Source organism: Salvelinus alpinus, chromosome 12 (genome assembly GCF_045679555.1).
Source record: "Salvelinus alpinus chromosome 12, SLU_Salpinus.1, whole genome shotgun sequence".
Lineage (NCBI taxonomy): Eukaryota > Metazoa > Chordata > Actinopteri > Salmoniformes > Salmonidae > Salvelinus > Salvelinus alpinus.
This window is the reverse complement of record NC_092097.1, coordinates 9,993,437-10,020,673: the sequence shown is the minus strand read 5'-3', so window position 1 is coordinate 10,020,673 and position 27,237 is coordinate 9,993,437. Positions and strand designations below refer to the sequence as shown.

The following is a 27,237-nucleotide window of genomic DNA, read 5'->3' as shown; positions in this document are numbered from 1 at the left end:
TTGATCATACTGAGCAAAAATAATGATGCAGCAATATTGTTTCCGATTTTGTTTATTCCACTGGACAGTATCATTTTTTGCCATTCTCTGTGCTCATGATTACATTTCTGTTTAAAAAGGAAAAACCTGAAGACACTCGGCCCTCCGTGCAATAACTTTGATATCGCTGGTTTAAACTAAGAGGGAAAAAAATCCAATGGCAAAAAACTACGAAGTCAGAGCACCATCAGTGGGATTAAGCAGCCCCTACATTCAGTTGTGTTCCTCCTGTTCTGCTCTGCTTTGACTGCATGTGGCCCCTGGGGCTCCACCTTGGTCTGGTTCCTGTTGTGATCAGAGGAACTCGGAGAACACTAAACCCAGGTAATCCTCCAATTACGTAGCTAAACCCACGTGGGAGTAGAGCCCATATTCTGACACCTGCAGAGCAGGAATGGGACTTATATGAAATGTTAGAAAACACAAACATTAGGTAAACCACCTGATTCTACACTGACCCTCTGGACTCAAAACAGGATGGTTTAGTAATCCTAACCTAGACAAAACAGAAGCAAATTAATCAGGGAGGCTAAGAGAGTTTTTGTTCCTTCCCTGTATCACCAGTGCTATGGGTAATACCGATGTTTAACAAAATTGAACATCCTCATGATGTTCTGCCTCAGCATTAAGACATCCTTTTCTCATCACCTTCAACAAATCACCAAGACCAACAAGCGTAGAGATCATTGCGACAATTCCCTGTTCAAACAATGAAACATATTCCAGTTCATTGTATTATCTGAAGGGTTAACCATATAACATCATGGGAATGTCCAACACTATTCGGATTTAGTGATGGTACACATATCTAAAGAACACTGCTGCCACCCAATGGAGAGGTCCTGAATAGAATCTGTCTAACAGTCTTGTAAACCCGACCCTAGGCAACAGCAGTGAGTGAATAGGATCTGGTTTCAATGACGGACTCTTTCGGCAACTTCGATAAGGAAAAACTATTTGTACCGGGATGGGAGTGACGTAGTTCCTGTATGCCAAACTGACATTTGATTACATACAGATGTGTTAAGCTGGAACGTTTGAAAATTATTGGAGGAAACCCGGATGTCTAGCGACTAGACAAAGTAAACCACTGCACACATTCCTAATCTAACAGTACACATAAATAAACCAGACAAGGTGATTTTTTTTTGTTTACTTAAAAATGTAAACGTGTACACATACAGAGTATTACCCAAACAAGGAAAGGAATAAGTCCATATAAAAACATCTTAAAATAAATGATGGTGTGTAGCTGGATCCAGCTGGTAGCATACAGAGATTCTACAATGGCAGATCTGGCTGCTGAGTACACGTCACAATAATACTACACATCAGCAAAACAAAGCTACATCCATAAAAAGGATTGATTAGGAGCCAGTCAAAGCCAGCTTGATGTTTGGGGTGAGTCTGTGGAGCAGTTTAGCCCCAACGCCACTGGTTCTACCTCGCTCCTGCAGTTAGTACAGCGTTGGGATAGGGATGGGTGAACGGGGCCCTCCAACAAGCACAGAAAATACTCCAGAAATGTGGAGGCCCTAGCGGTCTCCCTACAGCTCCATGGTCTCAACAGTTGAGCTGAGTGGGCAGGCCACGGCCTGATTTCTTTGCTGGGGAGTCAAAGTCCTTGTAGTACAGTGAAGTGGGTCCACCAGGTACAGTAAGAGGTGAGCTCAGTCCAAAAGCTCCGCTGGCCATGGCAAGTCCATTATGTTGACCAACACACAAGAGTGTGTGATCTTGGGTGTGTTAAGTAGAACAGAACGGTGTGCAACGTTTGATTCAACGGAAACAGCGCCCTTCTGAACGACCAGTTGAAGAATGTTGTGATTATGGTAACGGAGGAAGATTGTGTACGTTGTGCTACATTAGTTTTGCGATTTCGAAAGGTTACATCCATATTGATCAGGCCACAACCACCACCAGCAAACAAACCTCAGACTGTTGAAGAATGGTGAGCACAAAACATACTGGAGAACTGAACGCACCCCTGGTGTTCACAGGAAGGGGTCAGTCCAGCTCTTTGAAGCGTGCGAACATGGACTTGCGCACAGCTTGTTTGTAGGTGGCATGGTTCCAGACAACAGGCTCCTTCTTCTTCCTCTGAGACAAGAGAGAGGAAACATCACGAAGGGTTAAAAAACTAAATTAAAAAAAACCCACCAAGAAACCCATCTGGAAGACTACAGACAGAAAAATACAAAATGTTATAGACCAGGGCTCGTCAACCCTGTTCCTGTAGAGCTACCCTCCTGTAGGTTTACGCTCCAAACCCAGTTGTAACTAGCCGGATTCAGCTCATCAACCAGCTAACTATTAGAATTAGTGCTACATTAAGGGTAGGAGTGAATACCGTCCTGTAGGTTGTTCTCCAGGAACAGAGTTGGAGGGCTGCGTTACAGACGTACCTCAACAGGTTCAGAGCCTAACCCAGGTCTCTCGCTGCCTTTGTGCATGTCCCTGGAGCCACCGGCCCAGCTATTCTGGTGTTGATGTTGGTGCTTCCTTCTCTTCTGTTCTGGGGAGCCGTTGGACTCGCCAGCACTCAGCTGTGGGACAGACTACACACAGTAATACATCAGTCATATGACATTTAAAAATAACATACTTTATTAGGATCCCCATTAGCTGACGCCACACCGACAGCTAGACATTTAAAATACCTGAAAGGTAACATTTAACGGTCAAGGTCCATATTTCAGGGATCAGTATCTCATTAGATGTCTTATATTTTCTTAAAGGCTTTTCGCTTGGGAAATATGAGTTGGTAATAGAGCTGGGCAACATGGGGGAAAAAAACCACAATAAAATGACTCAATCATCATAATTAACCATAAACTGAACGATAAATTCTTAACATGAATGTGCAGTTACTTTCTTTTATATAACCCTTAAAACTACTACTACTTTGAATGACGTAGCTACCAATTGTCCAGTTTGAAATGAAACTGAATGAGCTATTACTAACTTCACATTCCCCTAGTAAAAGGCTACTAACCGTTATTGTCGATATCAGTGAAATGTTAAAATGTCCTTGATAAAATGGTCCGTTTCACTCATTTTGGTTTATCGTCCCAGCTCTAGTAGGTAAGGAGATCCATTCAGTGACAGGTCTGTATTTAAAGGTCGATTTGTGGAGTTCTCTCCTAAGTCTGGGGGGGGTATCAGATGACAAACTCCCCTGTCCGGTTTGTTGATTATGTCCGTTGCCAGTATATAATAATTGGCAAGCTGAGGAGGTTAGAGACTGATGCAACTATGATTTAGCTATTTGCGACTACTGGAACTGCTTTACAGCTACATATTAAATGTGTACACACTTATGTAAAAGGTGACGAAAAATCAAGCCTCCACTAACCTCTTTCTCCTGGTTCTCCAAAGCCTCCAGTTCCTTCTTTGACCTTTTGATCTTCATGTGGATCTCCATGTTTTGCTTGTGAAGGTCAGAGAGCTGCTGATGGCGCACGAGGCCGTCCTTATTGGGGAACTGTCTCCTACACAGCAGGCAGGCCATCTTCTTCCAGTCTGTTAGCTTGTCCTCCTCGTCCTGGGACTGGCTCCTAGAAACCTGAGGAGCCTCGTGCTGCACCACCTCCTCCTCCTCGTCACTGCCTGTAGCTGCATAGTCTGATGCCAGCAGGCCCAGAGAGCCAATGGACTGCTGGGTAGAGTGGAGAGAGCAGGAAGTTCAGGAACAAGTTCACCAGGGAGTGAGGAAAACAGCCCAGACATTATGAATTGGAAACAAATTCACACCTTCTTTCCCCAGCTCACACCACAGAACATTCTAGGCATTTGGCGGTGACCGCTCATGAATCATCCAGCCAATCTCACCTTTGAGCCCTTCCCCTCTTTCTTGGGAGGAGCCATAGGCTTCTTGAAGGGGTCGTCTCCACCCTGTATGTGGAAACAGAGGAGTTACAGTAGAATCAATAAAATCATGGTAAATAAATCATGTGTAGGGCAGCTCTCGAAGTGACTCATCAGCTGTAAGCAAGAATTTCCTGTGTTCTTAAGAATTCCGCATTCTCTGTGTTGATCTTGCCAGCCCCCAAGGTCACACCTCTGAGAAGCAGTTCTGTTGTGATTATATCATGTAGGTCTGACATCTGATTGGAGGTTAACGGTACAGTAACGCTATTGTTCAACTCAGATTTGTAATCCAAACACAGATGCTTATAAAAGGGTCTTCGAGATCTCTCCCTCTCCTAGAATGCCAGTTAATGCTTTGTAACTTAAGCTTTATGCCTTGTATGCGAATCCATTCAAAGTAATTAAATACACTTGTATTTAGAATTCCATTCAGACATTTCTTCATTGCCTATTACTGTAACTCAACTATGGTGTTCTTGCATATTGCTAAATAATCTTTATGGAGTCAGATAATTCATTAAAATGGGCTAATTGCATAGTCTTATTACACTACATAACCAAAAGTATATGGACATCTCAATGCAAAATCCTGGGCATTACTATGGAGTTGGTCCCCCCTTTTGCTGCTACAACAGCCTCCACTTTTCTGGGAAGGCTTCCCACTAGATGTTGGAACATGGCTGCGGGAACTTGCTTCCATTCAGCCACAAGAACATTGAGGATGGGCAATTTGGCCTGGTTTGCAGTCAGCGTTCCAATTCATCCCAAAGGCGTTCGATGGGGTTGAGGTCCGGGCTCAGTGCAGGCCAGTCAAGTTCTTCCACACCGATCTCGACAAACCATTTATGTATGGATCTCTTTATGCACCGGGCATTGTCACGCAGAAATAGGAAAGGGCCTTCCACAAACTGTTGCCACAAAGTTGGAAGCACAGAATCATCTAGAATGTCATTTTACACTGTAGCATTATGATTTCCCTTCCCTGGAACTAAAGGGCCTAGCCCAAACCATGAAAAACAGCCCCAGACCATTATTCTCCTGGTATCCGCCAAACCCAGAGTTGTCCGTTGGACTGCCAGATGAAGCATGAATCATCTCTCCAGAGAAGGCATTTCCTCTGCTCCAGAGTCCAATGGTGGCGAGCCATACGGACGGCTGTGTGATCACTCTCTCCGTAGTCGACATGCGTAAGACCTTTAAACAGGTCAACATTCACAAAGGCCGTGTGGCCTGACGGATTACCAGGACGTGGGATGACCAACTGGCAGGTGTCTTCACTGACATTTTCAACATGTCCCTGATTGAGTCTAATACCAACATGTTTTAAACAGACCACCATAGTCCCTGTGCCCAAGAACACTAAGGTAACCTGCCTAAATGACTACAGACCCACAGCCCTCACGTCCATAGCCATGAAGTGCTTTGAAAGGCTGGTCATGGCTCACATTAACACCATTATCCCAGAAACCCAAGATCCACACCAATTTGCATACCGCCCAAACAGATCCACAGATGATCCAATCTATATTGCACTCAACACTGCCCTTTCCCACCTGGACAAAAGGAAAACCTGTGTGAAAATGCTATTCATTGACTACAGCTCAGCGTTCAACACCATAGTGCCCTCAAAGCTCATCACTAAACTAAGGAACCTGGGACTAAACACCTCCCTCTGCAACTGGATCCTGGACTTCCTGACGGGCCGCCCCAGGTGGTGAGGGTAGGTAGCAACACATCCGCCATGCTGATCCTCAACACTGGAGCCCCTCAGGGGTGCGTGCGCAGTCCCCTCCTGTAGTCATTGTTCACCCACGACAGCGTGGCCAGGCACGACGCCAACACCATTGTTAAGTTTGCAGACGACATAACAGTGGTAGGCCTGATCACCGACAACGACGAGACAGCCTATAGGGAGGAGGTCAGAGACCTGGGTGGGTGGTGCCAGAATAACAACCTCTCCCTCAACGTGATGAAGACAAAGGAGATGATTGTGGACCACGGGAAAAGGATGACCGAGCATGCCCCCATTCTCATTGACGGGGCTGTAGTGGAGTAGGTTGAGAGCTTCAAGTTCCTTGGTGTCCACATCACCAACAAACTAGAATGGTCCAAACACACCAAGACAGTCGTGAAGAGGGCACAACAAAACCTATTCTCCCCCCAGGAGAATGAAAAGATTTGGCATAGGTCCTCAGATCCTCAAAAGGTTCAACAGCTGCAACACCGAGAGCATCCTGACTGGTTGCATCACGAGCAAAGGACATTAGACAGGTGAAAATCTTTCCTTTGGTCTGATATGTCCAAATTTGAGTGTGGTTACCACCGTGGAGCATGGAGGAGGAGATGTGATGGTGCTTTGCTGGTGACACTGATTTATTTAGTATTCAAGGCCCACTTAACCAGCATGGCTACCACAGCATTCTGCAACGATACACCATCCCGTCTGGTTTGCAATTAGTGGGACATCATTTGTTTTTTAAAAGGACAATAACCCAACACACCTCCAGACTGTGTAAGGGCTATTTGACCAAGAAGGAGAGTGATGGAGTGCTGCATCAGATGACCTGGCCTCCACAATCATCTGACCTCAACCCAATTGAGATGGTTTGGGATGAGTTGGAACGCAGAGTGAAGGGAAAGCAGCCAACAAGTGCTCAGCATATGTGGGAACTCCTTCAAGACTGTTGGGAAAAGCATTCCTCGTGAAGCTGGTTGAAAGAATGTCAAGAGTGTGCAAAGCTGTAATCAAGACAAAGGGTGGCTACTTTGAAGAACATCAAATTTAAAATATATTTTGATTTGGTGAACACTTTTTTGGTTACTACATGATTCCATGTGTGTTATTTCATAGTTTTGATGTCTTCACTATTATTATACAATGAAGAAAATAGTAAAAAAAAACTAAAACTAAAACTAAATAAAAACTTGAATGAGTAGGTCTCAACTTTTGACTGGTACTGTATATAAATACACTGTATACACACGTCAAATATTACTGCCCACTACACATGAAGAGTAAAAATAAACACAACAAAGCATTTGCATGCATGTAACCGTGACTCGCCACCCACCTTCCTCTCGAAGATGGCGAAGGCCGCATCAGCTGCCTTGGAGGTCTTCCTGTCGTCCAGCCCACCCACGGAGGTCTTCAGTACGGGGGACGGGCAACGGACGCTGTCCTTCTGACGGTTCTGGATCTTAGCCCAGCGCTCCATATCCTTCATGACCTGAGACAGACACATATGTATTCACCATCTATGAGGTAGTGTATTTGGGCAAGAGGATTGTTCCTATAGCTTCATTGTACATGAGTACAATGTGGTAATGTGGGTTTACTTTGACTGCGGCTAGGCTCCTGGGTTTCTCCTCTTTCTCTCCTGGTTTGTCTTTGCTGTCTTTCTTGTCGAGGATGTGAGGTGCAGTGTCCTCCTCCTCTCTCCTCTCAGGGGAAGGGTTGGGGTTAGGCATGGTGTTCAGAGCAGGTGTAGGGTTCAGGACTGGGGGAGGGTCGACGTGAGGGGTTGGCTCTGGTTTCTTTATGTCCAGTGGAGCGTCTGCTACTGGATTGGCCAGAATGGCCTGTACGTCAGGTGCCAGGGCAACACTAAATTGGGCCACGGGGGGCTGGGTGTCTGTGGAGTGTCCTCCGGGCACGGGGATGTACGTCTTGGACGCACTGTCCCAGTAAAGGTACTCCTGGGTCTGGGCATTGTAGAAATACTGCACACATAGACACAGGACATGAAGCACAGACAAACAAAGAGAATCATTTACAAGAGCATGCATCAGATCATATATGAGCTGCTGTGCAGCACTCTTACCCTAGAGGCAGGGTCATAGTACAAGGTAGTTTGGGGATCGTAGTAGAACCCGGAAGTGGCATCATACAGGTAGTTAGTCACGTCAGGAGTTTCAGTAGCTAGAGAAATGAGAAGGTCAGTTATTGCAAGAGCATGACAAGATGAGACTGATAAAATGCCTGTCTATTCACATTCTTTCCCCTGATGTCAGAGGGGCATTATTGCTTGGCCTTACCGTAGCTGTAGCCGTCAGTGCTATGGTCTCCTGTAGCTGCCATTACTCCAGCAGAGGAGACCTGGGGGTGCAGAGCCTGTTGGTAGGGAACAACTAATGGAGGTTCGCCATAGCCACCTCCCTGGGATGTAGAAGAGGGAAACATCGGTTACCTGGGCATTTCACACTGACACTCACTCAGGCGTTTCCTCTGTTTAAACTGTCAATCATTATCAACGCTTCAAGTATGTACAGGACACGCATGGTATACACTGTCCAATGAAACGCTTACTTGTAGGTTCCATCGACAATGCAACAACAATAAGAAATAATGAAAGATAAGAATAGAAAACAAAAAGTACACGGCAGTTGAATGGAATAAACATTTTAGCATAAGTATAATACAGGAAGGCACAATTTCTAGTCAAATATTTACACGTGTTTTGGGGAAGAGGAGGGCGCAAGTGTTATTATTGCTAAATACTGCACAATTTAAAGACAAAGGGTCTGGTAGCAGCAGCAGCAATGTATGTGCGTAGCATGAACGGATGCGTGTGTCTTCACTTTAGAATAAAGTTGGTTATAATAGTATCTCACCTGAGCCATGCTGGAGTTCAAGTGAGAGACAGATGAATGGGAGTGAGGGATGTCTAAGCTCATCGGCCCACCCAAACGGTCTCCTAGGTCAAAAAATTATAAGAAGATGGATTCTTACAGATCATTTTGGACTCAACATTACCTGATGATTGAAGCATGTTGAGCTGAAAAATGCATGTGCAAATCCTCAGGCAGAATAGTGTTTGAATGTGGATACTGACAGAGAGGACTTACCTTGCATGTTAGGTGGGGGAGCTCCTGATGGCTGCTTGTGAGGTTGGGATGAACTGTAGTACTGCTGCGGCTGGAATTAGAGCACAAAAACATGTTCAGTTTTCTAACCAACACACAAACTCAAAACCCAAAATGATAGCAAAACCCTAACTTACCTCCATCATACTGGCCTCAGGTGGGAACCCCAGGAGAGAAGTGTTGGATTTATCAAACTCTCTTCTGTAGCTAGCAGGAGAAGACACCATCAAATCCTCAGTAGTGCACTGAAATCTGTGGCTACATGATATAACATGCTACAGAACTCACTTTTGATTCTTCAAAGGCTTGGCGACCTCGGCGTAAACCCGGACCCCGTCGATAGAGAGAGGCCTGGGCTTGGTGAGCAGGTCAACTAGACGGGTCACTTGCTAGGATGGAAAAAAGGCCACGTCATGACATCCATTAAGCGGGGTACAACTCAGACATTTCAAATCCACATATCAGGTGGAAACAGGAATGTGATAAACCATGACAAAGTGCCCAATTGACATGTTATGGCAGCTATGTGATACCTCATGAGAGTCCATGTCAATGAAGCAGAAGCATTTGGCACCCGGGGGTTTGCCTCTAACCAGACGGACGTTCCTCTCATCCAGGTAGGCGAAGGGGTCCAGGGCTTTCAGGATGGTCTCCACTGTTGTGGTGGGCTTCACATTCTTTATGATCATGGCTGAAGGGCAAAAGAGGGGAGAACAAGCACACTGATCTATAAACTCGGGAGCTATAATACCACATTGAGTTAACAGTTATCCATAGACAAACAAATGTATTATTGTCCAATCACACCTCAAACCAACTATCCCAATATTGCCCAATAATACTCACTCTTGCTCTCCTTAAAGATGGGGTCCAGCTGATGAGGGCCAGGAGCTTGGCGAGGGGGATTCCGGCTGGCCCAGGACTCTGCCTGCTGCTCAGCCTCTTGCTGTCTGAGCTGCTGGTCCACCTGCTGCTGCCAGGCCTCTGGGGTGAGGTCTGAGCTGCGCTGCCACGAGCCCTGCTGAGACAGGGGGTCCACTGGGGCCTTGGCCTGTGAGCCATTCTGGCCGTAGTGGTCACTCTTGGCCTTGTTGACCAGGAGCTGGCCCGGGTTTGGCAGCAGGGGTTCCTGGGCCGGAGGGCCTGGTTCCTAACACAGCGAGAGGAGCCACATCAATTACTTAGTGGCAGTTGTCTTAACCTACAGCGTTGTCTTAACCAACATAAGGAATACAGACAAAACAACTCTACCATGCATACAAATCTTGGGGTAAATACCACCAAGCATAAAAATACCTATGCTACTAGCATTCTAAAAATAAGAAAAGGTCTATGGACCAATGTAAAGGGAATGAATAAATCACTGCCATCCACAGCAGGCCCTTCCTGTGTGATATACAACACTTACTTGAGCTTCCTTGACACCTCTGTCCGGCTGGACGTATCTCATGAGAGCCGTTTTAGTGCCAACCATCAGCGATCCCTGAAAAACAGGAAGAGAGTTCGCTAGATCCAAACTGAGTAATCTGCTTCCTTGCCAACCAAGTGACACAATTCTAAATGTTCAAAGAGAACAGACTCCCATCATGCACTGTGGCAGGTTAAGTCCTCCTCAGTGGAGAGGGTAGTAGGACAAACATAGTTCTGACAGAAATATGGAAGCCATGTCGACCAATACCTTCCAAAGAACTTCCTCCATGCAATCGCATTACTGTTTCCCAGGAGGTAATTCAACCTTTTATGTACAGTACTATCAAAAGCAGAGATTATGAATTTCATATCACTCGTTTTACTAGATAAAGATACAAATCTATATTCTTTGACAGTGCAGGACTCAAATTTGTACTTCAAAAATGTGAAATTCAATAGACCATTGTGTTGGCAGTGCATTGTAAATGTATGACACTAATCTGCCTAAAGGCATGACTGTGCTGGATCTGACATGCATGCTGTTGGTTTAAAGACAAAAGAAAAAGCAGATTTAACATAATCTCAGGTTTAACTAATATAGTGCATTCGGAAAGTATTCAGACCTCTGGACATTTTCCACATTTCGTTACAGCCTTACTCAAATGGATTAAATCGTTTCCCCCCCTCATCAGTCTACACACAATACCCCATAATGACAAAGCAAACAGGTTTTTAGAAGTTTTTGCAAATGTATTAACTGAAATATCAAATTTACATAAGTATTCAGACCCTTTACCCAGTACTTCGTGGAAGCCCCTTTGGCAGCGATTACAGCCTTGAGTCTTCTTGGGTATGACTCTACAAACTTTGCACACCTGTATTTGGGGAGTTTCTCCAATTCTTCTCTGCGGATCCTCTCAAGCTCTCAGGTTGGATGGGGAACGTTGCTGCACAGCTATTTTCAGGTCTCTCCAGAGACAGGGTTCGATAGGGTTCAAGTCCGGGCTCTGGCTGGTCCACTCAAGGACATTGAGACTTGTCCCGAAGCCCCTCCTGCGTTGTCTTGGCTGTGTGCTTAAGGTCATTGTCCTGTTGGAAGGTGAACCTTTACTCCAGTCTGAGGTCCTGAGCGCTCTGGAGCAGGTATTCATCAAGCAGCTCTCTGTACTTTGCTCCGTTCATCTTTCCCTCGATCCTGACTAATCTCCCAGCTCCTGCTGCTGAAAAATTAAATTGCGAGTCTCATAGCAAAGGGTGTGAATAATACTAAAAAAAAAATCTAAAAACCTGTAATCGCTTTGTCATTATGGGGTAGGGTGTAGATTGAGGAGGAAAAACATTTATTTAATCAAGGGGTCTATACTTTCCGAATGCACTGCAAGTACATCTAAAATGGTAAGTGGCAGTTATATCTACAATAACCCCACTTGCCGAGACAATACTTCAACCGTTTTATTGCTGCTGATGGGTAAAAAGATACAGCCGAATTCATTAAACAATTGAGAGGAAATGCATGTCTTTAAAATCTTATGTAACCAAATGATTTTTACAAAATCCAACCAGCTACCCAATTAGTAAATTAACATAGAGGATAGATCAAAGGAACATGTAACACCTGTCACTGATTCTGCATCGTTCCAGCCTTGATCAGAGCCAGATATGACTCTAGCCTTGATGATTGTCTGTTGCTTAACATTGTAGTGCGTCATGAGTCCATCAATATGGGTACCAGATTTGGCCAATATGGTTGGGAGAATATGAGTCACCTATACTGGTGGAGTGCACCACTGACATTGACCTGTGCTAAAATGGCTAAAAACCAACCAATGCAGGCTTCTGATACTCTACATGAACCTATACCAATTTGACCAAAAGGAAGGCCTCACAGTCCCCAAAAGGAAAAAGTGAGCAAAGAACTGTGGTCAAGAGAAAAGACTTCAAGTGTCAAGTGAACGGGTGTCGAGCAGATTTACACTTGTATTTAGCAGACAAGAGTGGATCTGATGTGGAGGACGCATTTAGGCACAGAGTCTATCCATTCAGCACCGCGAAAGAATACCATGGTTGCTGCACAGCTCTCCATGTGTAAAGAAAGAAGAATGGAATAGAACATTACTGTCGACTTGAGAACAAGGAATGAGCAAAACCCCCAACAAACAGTCAGAGTATTTTAGAATGTAGTACCCCAAAGTAATTGGGGTAAAGTTGTGCTTGTAGATAGCCAAAGGTTAAGGCAAGATATTGCCAGAAAGGTATAAGTCAACAGGGCACAGCAGTCTGAAAGGCAGAGATCAACTTTCCAATATTGCCACCAAAAAAAAAAAAGCAACTCTCGTATTTTTAAATTCTGTGCAAAAATGAGAACAAAACAAACCCTAAGATGGACTTGAACGCTAGCGCAGAAATGGCTGCCTTACTCGCCTTGACATTGCTACCTAACAATGAAAAAAAGAGATCACTAAAAGAAAACCAATCCAACTTAGGACTTCGATGGACAGAGGACCAAGAATGCAGGAACAAGACATTATGTAGCATGCCTATGGGCCTAGACATACACTGAGTGAGCAAAACATTAAAAACACCTTCCTAATATAGAGTTGCACCATCCTCTTTTGTCCTCAGAACAGCCTTAATATGTCAGGAATGGACTCTACAAGGTGTCTAAAGTGTTCCACAGGGATGCTGGCCCATGTTGACTCCAATGCTTCCCACAGTTGTGCCAAGTTAGCGGGATGTCCTTTGAGTGGTGGACCAGTCGTGATACACATGGGAAACTGTTGAGCGTGAAAAACCGAGTAGCGCTGCGGTTCTTGACAAACCGGTGCGCCTGGCACCTACTACCACACCCCGTTCAAAGACATTTAAATATTGTGTCTTGCCCATTCACCCTCTGAATGACACACATACACAATCCATGTCTCAACTGTCTCAAGGCTGTAAAATCCTTCTTTAACCTGTGTCCTTCCATTTATCTACACTGATTGAAGTGGATTTAAAAAGTAACATCAATAAGGGTTCATAACTTTCACCTGGATTCACCTGGTCAGTCTGTAATGGAAAGAGCAGGTGTTCTTAATGTTTTGTACACTCAGTGTACAATGCACCAGACACACGCCTACTCGACCTCGTATTATTGAACTATTATGAAAAGTGGAATTTTTCCCAAAAAGCTATTCTCAGCATCCTTGAACCTACACCAACAGTGTAAATTCACACACCCACACGTAGGGAGTAACTACGACAAATGATCCCAAACAATAACCAACCCTGCTCCCACCTCTCCCTCCCCTAACCCTTATAAAATGCCAGCCCCCCCAGCCCAAGCCTTCTTCCTGCCCGAAGGCACAGCCGACGTAGAGAGACGAGGATGGGCCACCTGGTTGGATTCCATGAAGTGGACTGCATCCTCGAGGTTTAAAAACTCCACATAGGCCGTATCGTAGCTGTAACCTGGGGACAGCATTTGAAATACAGATGGGTTTGAGTTAGTCAATGCCAGTAAGGACAGCAGTTCATGAGCACATCACGAAAGGAGATCACATTCAGCATTTTTGTGGTGATGGTGGTGCATTTAGATGACTACATGGGGAGGGGGGGATAGAACATTGTCCTAATTATTCATGTTGAGACATGTATGCCAATATCTCCACTAATACAGTAAGTACGTTTGCAGCACAACATGCATTTTAGTCATTTATCTTGCATTTGAGTTGTCAATGTTGTCCGTATTTACTTGCCAGTACCGACATCTTTTCCTAATCCAACTATGGACTGAACGTTGTCTCTAAACATCCTGCCAAGTATGCCAACTATAGCTTCATTTCCATAAAGGGACGTTCCTGCAAGCATAAAGGTATGACCTATGTGCTACTAAGGCATAGGCTTACGGTGTATGAAAGACACTCTTTAACATGAAACATAGGCTATGCCATTGATGAATTGTCTTGCTGCCATATCTAAACTTTGTCATTTCAGAAACATGGTATTGTAGCGTCTCAGGGATCCGAAATGTAACGCCTTACATTGCATGAGCTCAGCCCTTTTCAACTGAACACAGTGTAAACTCAACTTGCAGCATTTATTAATGTGATGTTCTTTGGTAAGCATGTGAATGAACAGTTGGGAGTAGATGGCTGAAGCAGTCCTACAATCAAATCATTAAAAACTTTTGGTCTAAGCTGAATGATGAGAAACGCAACCCCAAGAACCTGAAGTCTCAGCAAAACACTTAAGAGTGGTCTAATACAGGCTTGCTGTCTACATTCGTTTATAATCAATGATTTATTTAAAAAAAGGAAATTGTGTATAATGAAACAAATGGTGTGTACGCAAGAAATGCTTGTCACATGAACTGTTGTGACAGATAGTCACTGTCAAAGATGGCTTCGTTGAGGATGAAAGCTTCTACAAAATGTTTTGAACGTGTTCCTACATCATCAGGAATGAAAAACTCTAATGGATAAATACTAAGAAAACCTGGCTGTTGAACTGAAGCGCGACTGCATCAAGATCGAGAACACCGGAGGCAACAAAGACACTTTGAAAAGCGTATATGAGTCGTATAGGGAAATAGCGAAACAATTCGTAGGAGATTTGAGATACTGTTCGAGTTGAGCATGTCCACACAGGGACTTTGTCTCACCTGGCACAACATTCTTTATCTTCATGCCCTGCATTGGGACACCATCACGGACTGCAAAGGCACCAAGAATCTGAAGAGAGTGAAATATTGTTAGGCATTAACCTTTAATGAAACACACACTTATAGGTCTATAACTAAAAACTTTCATCTTCTAACTAGATGATTTTACGCAATCAGAAAAGTCAAAAGCAAAATGTCTGATTTGATTCCTACCTGTTCCATTGTGGCTGTCTTAGGAATTCCAGTGATGCAAATTGTATGAGTAACCTTGTCCTTCACAGTCGCACTCCTGTAATCCTGATCCTTTGGTTGACAGTTCAGATTTAAATAACAGGTTAAAGCAATTGAAAAAAAAAATCACATAAATGACAAAGGGGAACACTCAAACAACCGATTTGTAAATTTGTATGGAATTTGGTTTGGATGCAAAATTTTTGTTTTGCATTTTCTATGGGGTTTAGTCTATACATTTGCTTTACTAACCTGGGAACCAGAGTCATTGAATTTGGGAGTCTGGACTGGTTTGGATTCCTTTAGAACTTCGTTAGGTACTTGCAGCTCCTCAGGTTTGTGGTAAAAGACTCTCCCTGGGCCTGTTCTGTAGTCAATGTCCCTGTAGTCCTGGTCTTTGCCTTGGAAGTCTGGCCCTGGAACCAGCTTATCCCTCTCTGGGCCTTGTTCAAGCAATGCATCCTTCGGCCCTTTGAAACTAGTGTTACCTTTTGGCCCCTGGCCCAGTGGAGTTGGTGGAGTCTTCTCTAAGAGATATGGGGGCCTGTCCATCTCTAAGAGGTATGGGGGTCTGTCACCTCGATTTGGTACATTTTGATTCTGCTTGGGATCTCTGTCTCCAGGCCAGCGCTTGCTGTTATTCTCTCTGTTCGGGGTGTTTGGCAGGAGCCCAGGACCCATGGGTGGAAAGGGAGGGTACTGGGTACCTCTACGGCCAAAGGATGGCAAATCCATGACAGGAAAATCTGGGGGGAGCTTTTTATCCCAGTCCTGGGAACCTGGAGCTTCTCTCTCGGTGTGAGGAAAGCCAAAGGGAGGCCCATCCTTTTTCCCTGGGAATTCTGTGGATGGTCTGTCTTTTTCTTTAAAGATTGGTGGCTCTCCAAGAATACCGCCCCTTCTGGACATTGGAGGGAATCGCTGTCCCTGAACATCTATGTTGAAAGGAGGAAGACCTCTGGTCATAGGAGATGGAAGACTGTCCTTCATTTTTCGGTTCTTCCACTCCTCTGCAAGCGACACCTCTTCCATTTCTGGAAAGTCTCTAAGAGTGCCTTTTGGATCTTTACCCATAAACTTGGGTCTGTTTGGCCCACCAAGATCTGGAGGGCAACCAGGACTTCCCCTGACATCCATTGGCGCACCTTCACTGTCGCCAAATCTTACAGGAGATCTGTCCCTTCCTCTGTATTCAGCCTGGGGTCCAACGCGGTTTCTGAAGTCCAGATCAGACTCAAATCTTCTCCTTGGATTCAACGACGAAGCACCCCTCCTGTCGAAGTTCATCATTCCCCTGTCCGAGTCCCGTGGAGGCATGTCCATATTAAACCCATCAATGTCATCCATGCCCATCGGGGGCCTGTCAATATGAGGCCTGTCTCTATCACGCATGTCTCTGAACCCCTCATTTCTACCCATAGGCTCAATGGAAAATCCTCCACGCCTTCCATCCATATTGGGATTGTTGAAACCTGGCATATCCTTGCGGAATATCTCCCCATCTCTCATATCTATAAATCTGTCATTTGGCTCTCGTAGATCTCGTGGTGGCATGCCTCTCCCTCCCATGCCTGGGCCTGGCCCCTTGAAACCACCACTACCTGCTGCATTTAGCAGCTTGTCTCGGATTGCCATTTCATACTGCCTTCGGAGGCCGAAGTCTGATTCCTCCCCAGGTCTCCCCAGGAAATCCCTGGGTGGTTCTCCTCTCCCTCGTATGTCAAGCGGTTCCATAACATGGCCCCGCATATCAGACGGACCCCTCATATCAGACGGACCCCTCATATCAGACGGACCCCTCATATCAGACGGACAATCCATCCTCCTCATGTCCATACGAGGCCCCCGATCCTGTGGCCCCCTGGGACCCATGTTCATCCCATTTCGACCCCTGAAATTGGGCATAGCTCCACCTCGGTCCCCAAACATTTCTCCACGATTGCCCCCTCTGGAACAAAAAAAATGGTGGTATGTTTTTTGTGTCGGTACAATTAATTATGCAAGAAATAGCCATGATATAATAAGCATATCAAAGTAAACTTGGAGTCACGTGATGTAGTGGGAGGACCACACACCATATCGACTCAGGAAACCATGCAAATTATTAGGTTACAGATGAAATAAGTTATGAAGAACTTCACAGGTTGGTTAAAGTGCACTCTGAAAAGCTTGATGCTCATTTCCAATAAATATAGAGCGTCTTATTCTGGTGACATGATGATCCATGCTTGACAAATAAACATTCTCACTCTTATCCATAATAATTTCATGTAGACTAGCCTACGCGCACTGTATCTGCAAGCTGTTGACTAGAGAGCACATGCCAAGACCAGAATAGGCACATTTGCTATTTAACGCAACAGTTTCTGACAAAACTATCGGTAGAGTTGAAAATGAGGTGGAAACACATTGAACTTTAGATTCTTATTCAGTACTTGAAAACTAAAATGTACATTGCGTGCACTAAATCCTCAAGCACTGATTTGTATCTGCAAGAAGTCTGTTTGGTGGAAACACTACTGGTGGCTTTTAGAATATTTGCATGAAAATCTATTGCCAATTGGATAGCATCCTAGCTACTGACAAACATTTTCAATTGAGCACCTCTTTCAAATCAAGCAACCAATGAAAATAACTTGAAACGTTATTGTTCCTCATCTCATATGACTATAAAAACAGCTCTGTGGATACTGCCATTACCACTGTCTGCTTACCGAAAGGGTGGTCCCGCTTGTGGTCCTCTCCTGGGTCCGTCCCACATATTTCTCCAAACTTCAATCACCAAATTTATCTGACAGAGTAAAACGTTTTCATGTTAAATCGCAGACAGTAGCTTGACTCAATGCAGTGTTACTTACCTTCAGTATAACAATGAACTACAGGGGCTTGATAAGCATCTATAATGAGCAAATTCAAGGAAATAAATTACTACCAGTGTACCGTTTACAAAGGAAGATGGCATTGACACAATAGTCGGTATCACCATTCTTTACCATCGTATGTTGTGCCAAGGAATGGGTTAGCTAGCAATGTGACATTATGTTATTCCCTAGCTAGGCCTTACACATGTTAACTAGCTAGCTAAATTAAGTTAGCTAGCTAGATAACGTTAGTTACTTTCAGTCAATATTTCCTCCACTATTTGTGGTACAGTTGAAGCTAGCTAACTATCAAGTATTTTGATAAACAATCAAGGTACACTCTGGCGTGCATTACAAGGCCAGATACGCTAATGACGACGTTTCAGTTAGCTAGCCGTGCTGGCGACATTTTCTAAGTAGCTAAAGTCAGAGATACTGTGTATAATGACGAGAAAGTCTTGTCCCATAGGCGGGAAAGCAGACCAGGCAGTCTGCTTATCGTGGAAAGACTTTGAAGGAAGTAAACCCTCTCGCTTCGCCGTTCCTCTCTGCTGTCAGCTAGCTAGCTGCCTCCACCGGATTGGTTTTCAAGCTACTAACGTTAGCGAGCTAATATCCTGGCAGGTAAGCGTCGATTTTCAAAATGTACGCGAGGTTATGTTTTTATTTGATGATAAAGGTTGATATGAACGGAAATAACCATATTTAATCAATTTCTAAGTATTTATAATAGGAGACGCTCACCTTATATTTGTTCTGAGATCTTCAATCAATCGGGAAGAAAATGGAGACCGGAGGTTTTAAAGAGTGGTATCCAGGGAGGGGTAATATTTTGGTGGGATTTGTAGTCCTCTGGCAATATGTACTACACTATCCACTGAGACGATAGGTCTGTTCGACATTGCAGTTGGACTGATCTACAAAGCACCTTGCATCATAAATAGCGACTCATTATTATTTGAGGGTCAGTCAGTCACAATTTACCCATGATACAACACGGTTTTGATGCTCTCGAACACGGCCAGTGGGCGAGTTCCAGACCGACTAACGGCTTGAGAAGTTGGCCCTCCATCGCATGCTGCCTGCCTCGGCCTCCCCTGGACAACTTTTAGAGATCCCTGTTTTTCTACAGTCAAAAGACTGCAATATCCACAAGGCTGTTGACAACCAAAGCAAACATACGAGTATTTGTTAAATGACTAAACTGTAAATGTAGATATACGTGTGAACAACAGGACATAGAGACTGATAGAGAACTCGTCTTTGTATCTGTGACAGCATGGGCAGCACCATTAAGGCTATCGCCATTTAAAGTAGTCTGTTTTCTTCTTCTTCATTGGCTGATTGCTGCCAACTCATAGGAATCAAGTTTTAATGTCACATACACAAGTACAGTGAAATGCCTTTCTTGGAAACTCAAAACCCAACAATGCAATAATCAATAACAATGTTTTACTAGAAAAAAAACACAGGAAATGAGAATAGGAAATATGAAATACACAATAAAGTAAGTAAGTAAGTAACCATACTATATACAATTTACAATTTTACAATTGTTTACTGTAACTATTCCCCAGGTCGTTGCTGCAAATGAGAACGTGTTCTCAGTCAACTTACCTGGTAAAATAACGGATAAATAAATAAAATAAAATACAGGAAATATTTAAAAAGTCAGTTCCAATACCATATATATACATATATATATATATATATATATACTCTTGACATGTTTATGTTTAGGGGATAGATCAGCTTTAATATTGCAAATGGGTTGTAGCTTCTGTCAATGTAACTCTGCATAATTTCCCATCCCCCAAATATTTTTTTGTAAATATATACAGTACCAGTCAAAACTTTGGATACACCTACTCATTCAAGGGTTTTTCTTGACTTTTCACTATTTTCTACATTGTAGAATAATAGTGAAGACATCTGTCTTGTTTTGCATATTATTATTATTATTATTTATTTTTATTGCATCTTATTAATATTACAACATCAAAACTATGAAGGAACACATATGGAATCATGTAATAATCATAAATGTTTTAAACCTTTCAAAATATATTTTAGATTTTAGATTCTTCAAAGTAGCTACCATTTACCTTGATGGCAGCTTTGCATACTCTTGACATTCTCTAAACCAGCTTCACCTGGAATGCTTTTCCAACAGTCTTGAAGGAGTTCCCACATATATGCTGAGCACTTATTGGCTGATTGTCCTTCGCTAAAATCCCAAACCATCTCAATTGGGTTGAGGTCGGGTGATTGTGGAGGCCAGGTCATCTGATACAGCACTCCATCACTCTCCTTCTTGGTCAAATAGGCCTTACACAGCCTGGAGGTGTGTTGGGTTATTGTCCTGTTGAAAAACAAATGATAGTCTCACTAATCGCAAACCAGATGGGATGGTGTATCGCTGCAGAATGCTGTGGTAGCCATGCTGGTTAGGTGTGCCTTGAACTCCAAATAAATCACAGACAGTGTCACCAGCAAAACACGCCCACACCATCACACCTCCTCCTCCATGCTTCACGGTGGGAACCACACATGCAGAGATCATCTGTTCACCTACTCTGCGTCTCACAGACACGGTTGGAACCAAAAAATCTCAAATTTGGATACATCAGACCAAAGGACAGATTTCCAACGGTCTGATGTCCATTGCTCATGTTTATTGGCTCAAGCATGTCTCTTATTATTATTGGTGTCCTTTAGTAGTGGTTTCTTTGCAGCAATTCGACCATGGAGTCCTGATTTTCCTCTGAACAGCTGATGTTGAGATGTGCCTGTTACTTGAACTTTGTGAAGCATTTATTTGGGCTGCCATTTCTGGTAACTCTAATGAACTTCTCCTCTGTAGCAGAGGTAACTCTGGGTCTTCCATTCCTGTAGCGGTCCTCATGAGAGCCAGTTTCATCATAGCGCTTGATGGTTTTTGTGACTGCCTTCGAAGAAACTTTAAAAGTTCTTGAAATTTTCCATAATGACTGACCTTCATGTCTTAAAGTAATGATGGACTGTCGTTTCTCTTTGCTTATTTGAGCTGTTCTTGCCATAATATGGACTTGGTCTTTTACCAAATAGAGCTATCTTCTGTATACCACCCTACCTTGTCACAACACAACTGATTGGCTCAACCACATTAAGAAGGAAAGAAATTCCGCAAATTAACATTTAAGAAGGCATACCAGTTAATTGAAATGCATTCCAGATGACTACTTCATGAAGCTGGTTGAGAGAATGCCAAGCGTGTGCAAAGCTGTCATAAAGGCAAAGGGTGGCTATTTGAAGAATCTCAAATATGAAATAGATTTTGATTTGTTTAACACTTTTTTGGTTACTACCTGATTCCATATGTGTTATTTCATAGTTTTGGGGGGGATGCAAATAGTCTGGGTAGCCATTTGATTAGCTGTTCAGGAGTCTTATGACTTGAGGGTAGAACCTATTTAGGAGCCTCTTGGACCTAGACTTGGCACTCCGGTACTGCTTGCTGTGCGGTAGCAGAGAAAACAGTCTATGACTAGTGTGGCTGGAATCTTTGACAATTTTTAGGGCACTCCTCTGACACCGCCTGATATAGAGGTCCTGGGTGGCAGGAAGCTTGGCCCCAGTGATGTACTGGGTCGTACGCGCTACCCTCTGTAGTGCCTTGCGGTCGAAGGCCGAGCAGTTTACATACCAGGCAGTGATGCAACCCGTCAGGATGCTCTTGATGGTGCAGCTGTAAAACCTTTTGAGGATCTGAGGACCCATGCCAAATGTTTTCAGTCTCCAGAGGGGGAATAGGTTTTGTTGTGCCCTCGTCACGACTGTCTTGGTTTGCTTGGACCATGATAGTTTGTTGATGATGTGGACGCTAAGGAACTTGAAGCTCTCAACCTGCTCCACTACAGCCCCGTCGATGAGAATGAGGGCGTGCTCGGTACTCCTTTACCTGTAGTCCACAATCATCTCTTTTGTCTTCATCATGTTGAGGGAGAGGTTGTTGTCCTGGCATCACACAATCAGGTCTGACCTCCTCCGTATAGGCTGTCTCATCGTTGTCGGTGAGCAGGCCTACCACTGTTGTGTCATCATCAGCAAACTTAATGATGGTGTTGGAGTCATGCCTGGCCGTGCAGTCATGAGTGAACAGGGAGTACAGGAGGGGGCTGAACACGCACCCCTGAGGGGCCCCCGTGTTGAGGATCAGCGTTGTGGATGTGTTGTTACCTACCCTTACCACCTGGTGTCGGCCCATCAGGAAGTCCAGGATCCAGTTGCAGAGGGCGGTGTTTAGTCCCAGCGTCCTTAGCTTAGTGATGAGCTTTGAGGGCACTATGGTGTTGAACACTGAGCTATGGTCAATGAAGAGCATTATCACATAGGTTTTCCTTTTGTCCAGTTGTGAAAAGGCAGTGTGTAGTGCAATAGAGATTGGATCATATGTGGATCTTTTGGTGTGGTATGCAAATAGGAGTGGGTCTAGTGTTTCTGGGATAATGGTGTTGATGTGAGCCATGACCAGCCTTTCAAAGCATTTCATGGCTACAGACGTGAGTGCTACGGGTCGGTAGTCATTTAGGCAGGTTGCCTTCGTGTTCTTGGGCACATGGACTATGGTGGTCTGCTTGAAACATGTTGGTTTTACAGACTCAGACAGAGAGAGGTTGAAAATGTCAGTGAAGACACTTGCCAGTTGGTCAGCGCATGCTCGGAGTACCCGTCCTCGTAATCCGTCAGGCCCTGCGACCTTGTGAATGTTGACCTCTGAATATCTTACTCACATCGGCTGTGGAGAGCGTGATCACACAGTCGTCCAGAACAGCTGCTGCTCTCATGCATGTTTCAGTGTTACTTGCCTCGTAGCGAGCATAGAAGTTATTTACCTCGTAAGGTAGGCTCGTGTCACTGGGCAGCTCTCGGCTGTGCTTTCCTTTGTAGTCTGTAATAGTTTTCAAGCCCTGCCACATCTGATGAGCGTCGGGGGCCAGTGTAGTAAGATTCAATCTTAGCCCTGTACTGACGCTTTGCCTGTTTGATGGTTCGTCGACGGGGGCATAGCGGGATTCTTATTAGCTTCTGGGTTAGGGTCCTGCTCCTTGAAAGCGGCAGCTCTACCCTTTAGCTCAGTGCGAATGTTGCCTTCCGGTTGGGGTATGTACGTACAGTTACTGTGGGGATGACGTTCTCGATGCGCTTATTGATAAAGCCAGTGACTGATGTTGTGTACTCCTCAATGCCATCGGAAGAATCCCGGAACATATTCCAGTCTGTGCTAGCAAAGCAGTCCTGTAGTTTAGGATCTGCTTCATCTGACCACTTTTTTATAGACTGAGGCACTGGTGCTTCCTGCTTTAATTTTAGCTAGTAAGCAGAATCAGAAGGATAGAATTATGGTCAGATTTGCCAAATGGAGGGCGAGGGAGAGCATTATACGCGTCTCTGTGTGTGGAGTAAAGGTGGTCTAGAATTGTTTTTCCTCTGGTTGCAGATTTAACATGCTGATAGAAATTCGGTAAAACTGATTTAAGTTTCCCTGCATTAAAGTCCCCAGCCACTAGGAGCGCCGCCTCTGGATGAGTGTTTTCCTGTTTGCTTATGGCGGAATACAGCTCATTGAGTGCGGTTTTAGTGCCAGCATCGGTCTGTGGTGGTATGTAGACAGCTACGAAAAATACAGATGAAAACTCTCTCGGTAGATAGTGTGGTCTACATCTTATCATGAGATACTCTACCTCAGGCGAGCAAAACCTCAAGACTTCCTTAGATATCGTGCACCAGCTGTTGTTCACATATATGCACAGGCCCCCGCCTCGTGTCTTACCAGAGGCTGCTGTTCTGTCCTACCGATGGAGTGTATAACCCGCCAGCTGTATGTTCTTAATGTCGTCGTTCAGCCACGACTCGGTGAAACATAAGATATTACAGTTTTTAATGTCCCGTTGGTACGATATTCGTGCTTTCAGCTCGTCCCATTTATTCTCCAGCGATTGAACATTAGCTAGCAGGTAGGAAGGCAAGGGCAGATTAACCACTCGTCGCCTGATCCTCACAAGGCACCTGGATCTTTTCCCACAAGATCTCAATTTCCTTCTCCAGCGAATCACAGGGATCTGAGCCTGGTCGGGTGTCTGTAGTAGTGTATCCCTCATTGAAGAAGAACTGTTCGTCCAGTTTGAGGTGAGAAATCACACTTCTGATGTCCAGACGCTCTTTTCAGTCATAAGAGACGGTAGCAGCAACATTATGTACTAAACAACAAACAAGACGAGACGACAAGACGGCAGCTCTACTCCGGCGCCATTCTGTCATCTTTGACTCGATCCTGACTAGTCTCCCAGTCCCCACCATGTTCCACCGTAGGGATGGTGTCAGGTTTCCTCCAGACGTGACGCTTGACATTTAGGCCAAAGAGTTCAATCTTTTGGGTTTCATCAGACCAGAGAATCTTGTTTCTCATGGTCTGAGAATCTTTAGGTGCCTTTTGGCAAACTCCAAGCGGCCTTTTACTAAGGAGTAGCTTCCGTCTGGCCACTCTACCATAAAGGCCTGATTGGTGGAGTGCTGCAGAGATGGTTGTCCTTCTGGAAGGTTCTCCCATCTCCACAGAGGAACTCTAGAGCTCTGTCAGAGTGCCATTGGATTCTTGGTGTGACACATGTGTGACATAACTCCACCAATCCTATTTATGATATAATTTACAAAGATTCTGCCGTTAGTTTTTTAAATCAATTAGTATATTTTATTTTAACCGCAATATTTGTTGTATTATTTGTTCTGTCTTTTCTGGTGGATTAAACTGAAATTGCAACCAACTTTCCATGGCTTGTTTTACAAATAGCGATATTTTGGAAATTCTTTCATTTTCAAATATCCGAAAGTGAGAGGTTGTAATCTGAATAAAGGGAAAAAGGCCATTGTGGAACATGGGTTGAGAGATTCTTACTAATTTGCTAGAGAACCAGTTCGGAATTAAGCATTTTGTATGACTGATGACTCTAGTGAGAGGTCTAATGCTTTAATATGTAATCATTTCTGCCCTCCAAATTCATATTCAATATATGAATAGGCCCTTTTAATTTTGTCTGGCATTCCAAATAAAATTGAATATGTTTTGCTGATATAATTTTAAAAAACAGGTCGCTAGGTGTAGGAAAGACCATAATCAAATAGGTAAACTGGGATATGACTAAAGAGTTAATCAGAGTTATTTTTCCACAAATAGACAGGTATTTTCCATTCCATGGCAGCAAGAGCTTATCTATTTTTGCTAACTTTCTATAAAAATGTATTGTAGTGAGATCCTTTCTTTCTTCACCGTCAGACCATTTTATTGGTAAACTACGCGGTAATGTAACACGTTTTTAATTTTTTGTGATCCAATACGTAATATAGAACACGTATCATAATTTGGTTTTAATCCAGAGAGGTTAGAAAAACTATCTAGATCCTCTATGAAGCTGTGGAGGGATCCAAATTGTGGATTTAAAAAGACCATGGTGCTTGCCTACGGAGCTGTGAGGGGAACGGCACCTCCGTACCTTCAGGCTCTGATCAGGCCCTACACCCAAACAAGGGCACTGCGTTCATCCACCTCTGGCCTGCTCGCCTCCCTACCTCTGAGGAAGTACAGTTCCCGCTCAGCCCAGTCAAAACTGTTCGCTGCTCTGGCACCCCAATGGTGGAACAAACTCCCTCACGACGCCAGGTCAGCGGAGTCAATCACCACCTTCCGGACACTTGAAACCCCACCTCTTTAAGGAATACCTAGGATAGGATAAAGTAATCCTTCTAACCCCCCCCCCCCCCCCCCCCCTTAAAAGAGTTAGATGCACTATTGTAAAGTGGTTGTTCCACTGGATATCATAAGGTGAATGCACCAATTTGTACATCGCTCTGGATAAGAGCGTCTGCTAAATGACTTAAATGTAAATGTAAATGTAATAATGTAGGGAGTTCATGCAAAAGATTGTTACCTCTAACCAGGATTGCCATTACAAAAAAAAGATTTTTGGCAGGCAATTATTATTTTAGCAAGCAATTATTGTGATTCCTCCTGTATTGTCCCTAACATCACTACTCCCTAGCAACAGATGTGGGATACATACACACAGACACACACACACACACACACACACCCATACACACTCAACTCCTTTTCCTTACAAACTAACAAACCATAAACTCAGATGCTCAATAGTTTTTCCATTCCTGAGCCCAACTCAAGAAAGGAATTGATTTAAGAATGCATATACAGTTGCAGCTGTTTGAGAAGGCATGCAAAATTGACATAAATGGGGGATATTTGATTAATTAACCATTGTCAAGTCCTAGATGAGATCAGATACACCCCCTTCCCCTATCAATACCATATTTACATGTGCAGGGATACTGGAGTGATGGAGGTAGATATGTATAGGGGTAAGTGGACTAGGCAACAGGATATAAGATACAGTAGCATCAGTTTGTATGTGAGTGGGTGTGCAGGTACGTAGAGTCAGTATAAATCTATGTGCATATTATGTTTGAGTGCAAATGATGGAGTGAGTGTTTGTGTGTTGGAGTGACAATGTATGTGAGTGTGTAGGGCCCTATGAGTGTGCTTAGAAATAGTGCAAGTGTCACGTGTGCTCCCTCTCCGGCCTCTAGGTCACCAGGCTGCTCGTTATGGCGCGCACCTGTCACCATCGTTATGCGCATCAGCGCATTATGACACTCACCTGGACTCCATCACCTCCTTGATTACATGGCCTTTATATGTCACTCCCTTTGGTTTCTTCCCCAGTCGTCATTGTTTCTGTTTCTGTATCAGGTTGGTGCTCTGTTCGTGTTTTCTTGTTTTGTATTATGTTACGTTTATTTATTAAACCACTCACTCCCTGAACTTGCTTCCCGACTCTCAGTGCACGTCGTTACAGCAAGGATGGAAATAAAGGTAAATAAAGAGGTTACTCAGGCAGTCCGTGTAGCTATTTTGTTAGCTATTTATCAGTCGTATTGCTTGGGGATAGAAGCTGTTCAAGAGCGTCTTGGTGTCAGACTTGATGCACCAGTACCTCTTGCCATGCGGCGGCAGAGAAAATTGTCTATGGCTTGGGTGGTTGGACTCTGCCGATTTTCCGGGCCTTCTTTTCAGACCGCCTGATATAGAGGTCCTGGATGGAAAGGAGCTCGGCCCCAGTGATGTACTGGGCTGTCCATACAACACTCTTTAGCGCCATGCGATCGAAGGTGGTGATATTGCCATACCAAGCAGTGATGCAGCCAGTCAATATGCTCTCAATGGTACAGCTGTAGAACATGTTGAGGATTTGACATACAGTAAGTGCATGT

At 44.1% G+C, this 27,237-nt stretch overlaps 1 protein-coding gene across 3 annotated transcripts; it reads right to left on the bottom strand.

Moving 5' to 3' along the window:
- Nucleotides 1-1,177: 1,177 nt before the first annotated feature.
- Nucleotides 1,178-18,842, bottom strand: LOC139535463 (RNA-binding protein 5-like). 3 transcript variants are annotated; one of them, XM_071334878.1, is made up of 21 exons: nucleotides 18,661-18,842; nucleotides 17,770-17,846; nucleotides 15,308-17,003; nucleotides 15,038-15,127; nucleotides 14,825-14,894; nucleotides 13,559-13,632; nucleotides 10,181-10,255; nucleotides 9,619-9,922; nucleotides 9,306-9,463; nucleotides 9,061-9,161; nucleotides 8,910-8,979; nucleotides 8,755-8,824; nucleotides 8,521-8,603; nucleotides 7,945-8,065; nucleotides 7,731-7,828; nucleotides 7,246-7,629; nucleotides 6,981-7,136; nucleotides 3,871-3,933; nucleotides 3,395-3,694; nucleotides 2,445-2,597; nucleotides 1,178-2,139 (listed from the first exon to the last, which is right to left on the bottom strand). In XM_071334878.1, exons 2-21 carry the CDS (start codon nucleotides 17,814-17,816, stop codon nucleotides 2,047-2,049), a joined length of 4,206 nt encoding a protein of 1,401 aa, XP_071190979.1. In that variant the 5' UTR covers nucleotides 17,817-17,846; nucleotides 18,661-18,842; the 3' UTR covers nucleotides 1,178-2,046. The 3 variants fall into 3 exon arrangements, with proteins under 3 accessions (XP_071190979.1, XP_071190980.1, XP_071190978.1); XM_071334879.1 differs by having other exon boundaries at nucleotides 3,395-3,697; nucleotides 8,910-8,973; nucleotides 18,661-18,840; XM_071334877.1 differs by having other exon boundaries at nucleotides 3,395-3,697; nucleotides 18,661-18,838.
- Nucleotides 18,843-27,237: the final 8,395 nt, after the last annotated feature.

Coding starts and splice junctions, on each gene's coding strand:
- LOC139535463 (XM_071334877.1), bottom strand. CDS start 17,816: ATGTGGGACGGACCCAGGAGAGGACCACAAGCGGGACCACCCTTTCG. Junction 14,895..15,037: donor AGACAGCCACAATGGAACAG/GTAGGAATCAAA, acceptor CACTCTCTTCAG/ATTCTTGGTGCCTTTGCAGT. Junction 2,140..2,444: donor TAGGCTCTGAACCTGTTGAG/GTACGTCTGTAA, acceptor CTCTTGTCTCAG/AGGAAGAAGAAGGAGCCTGT.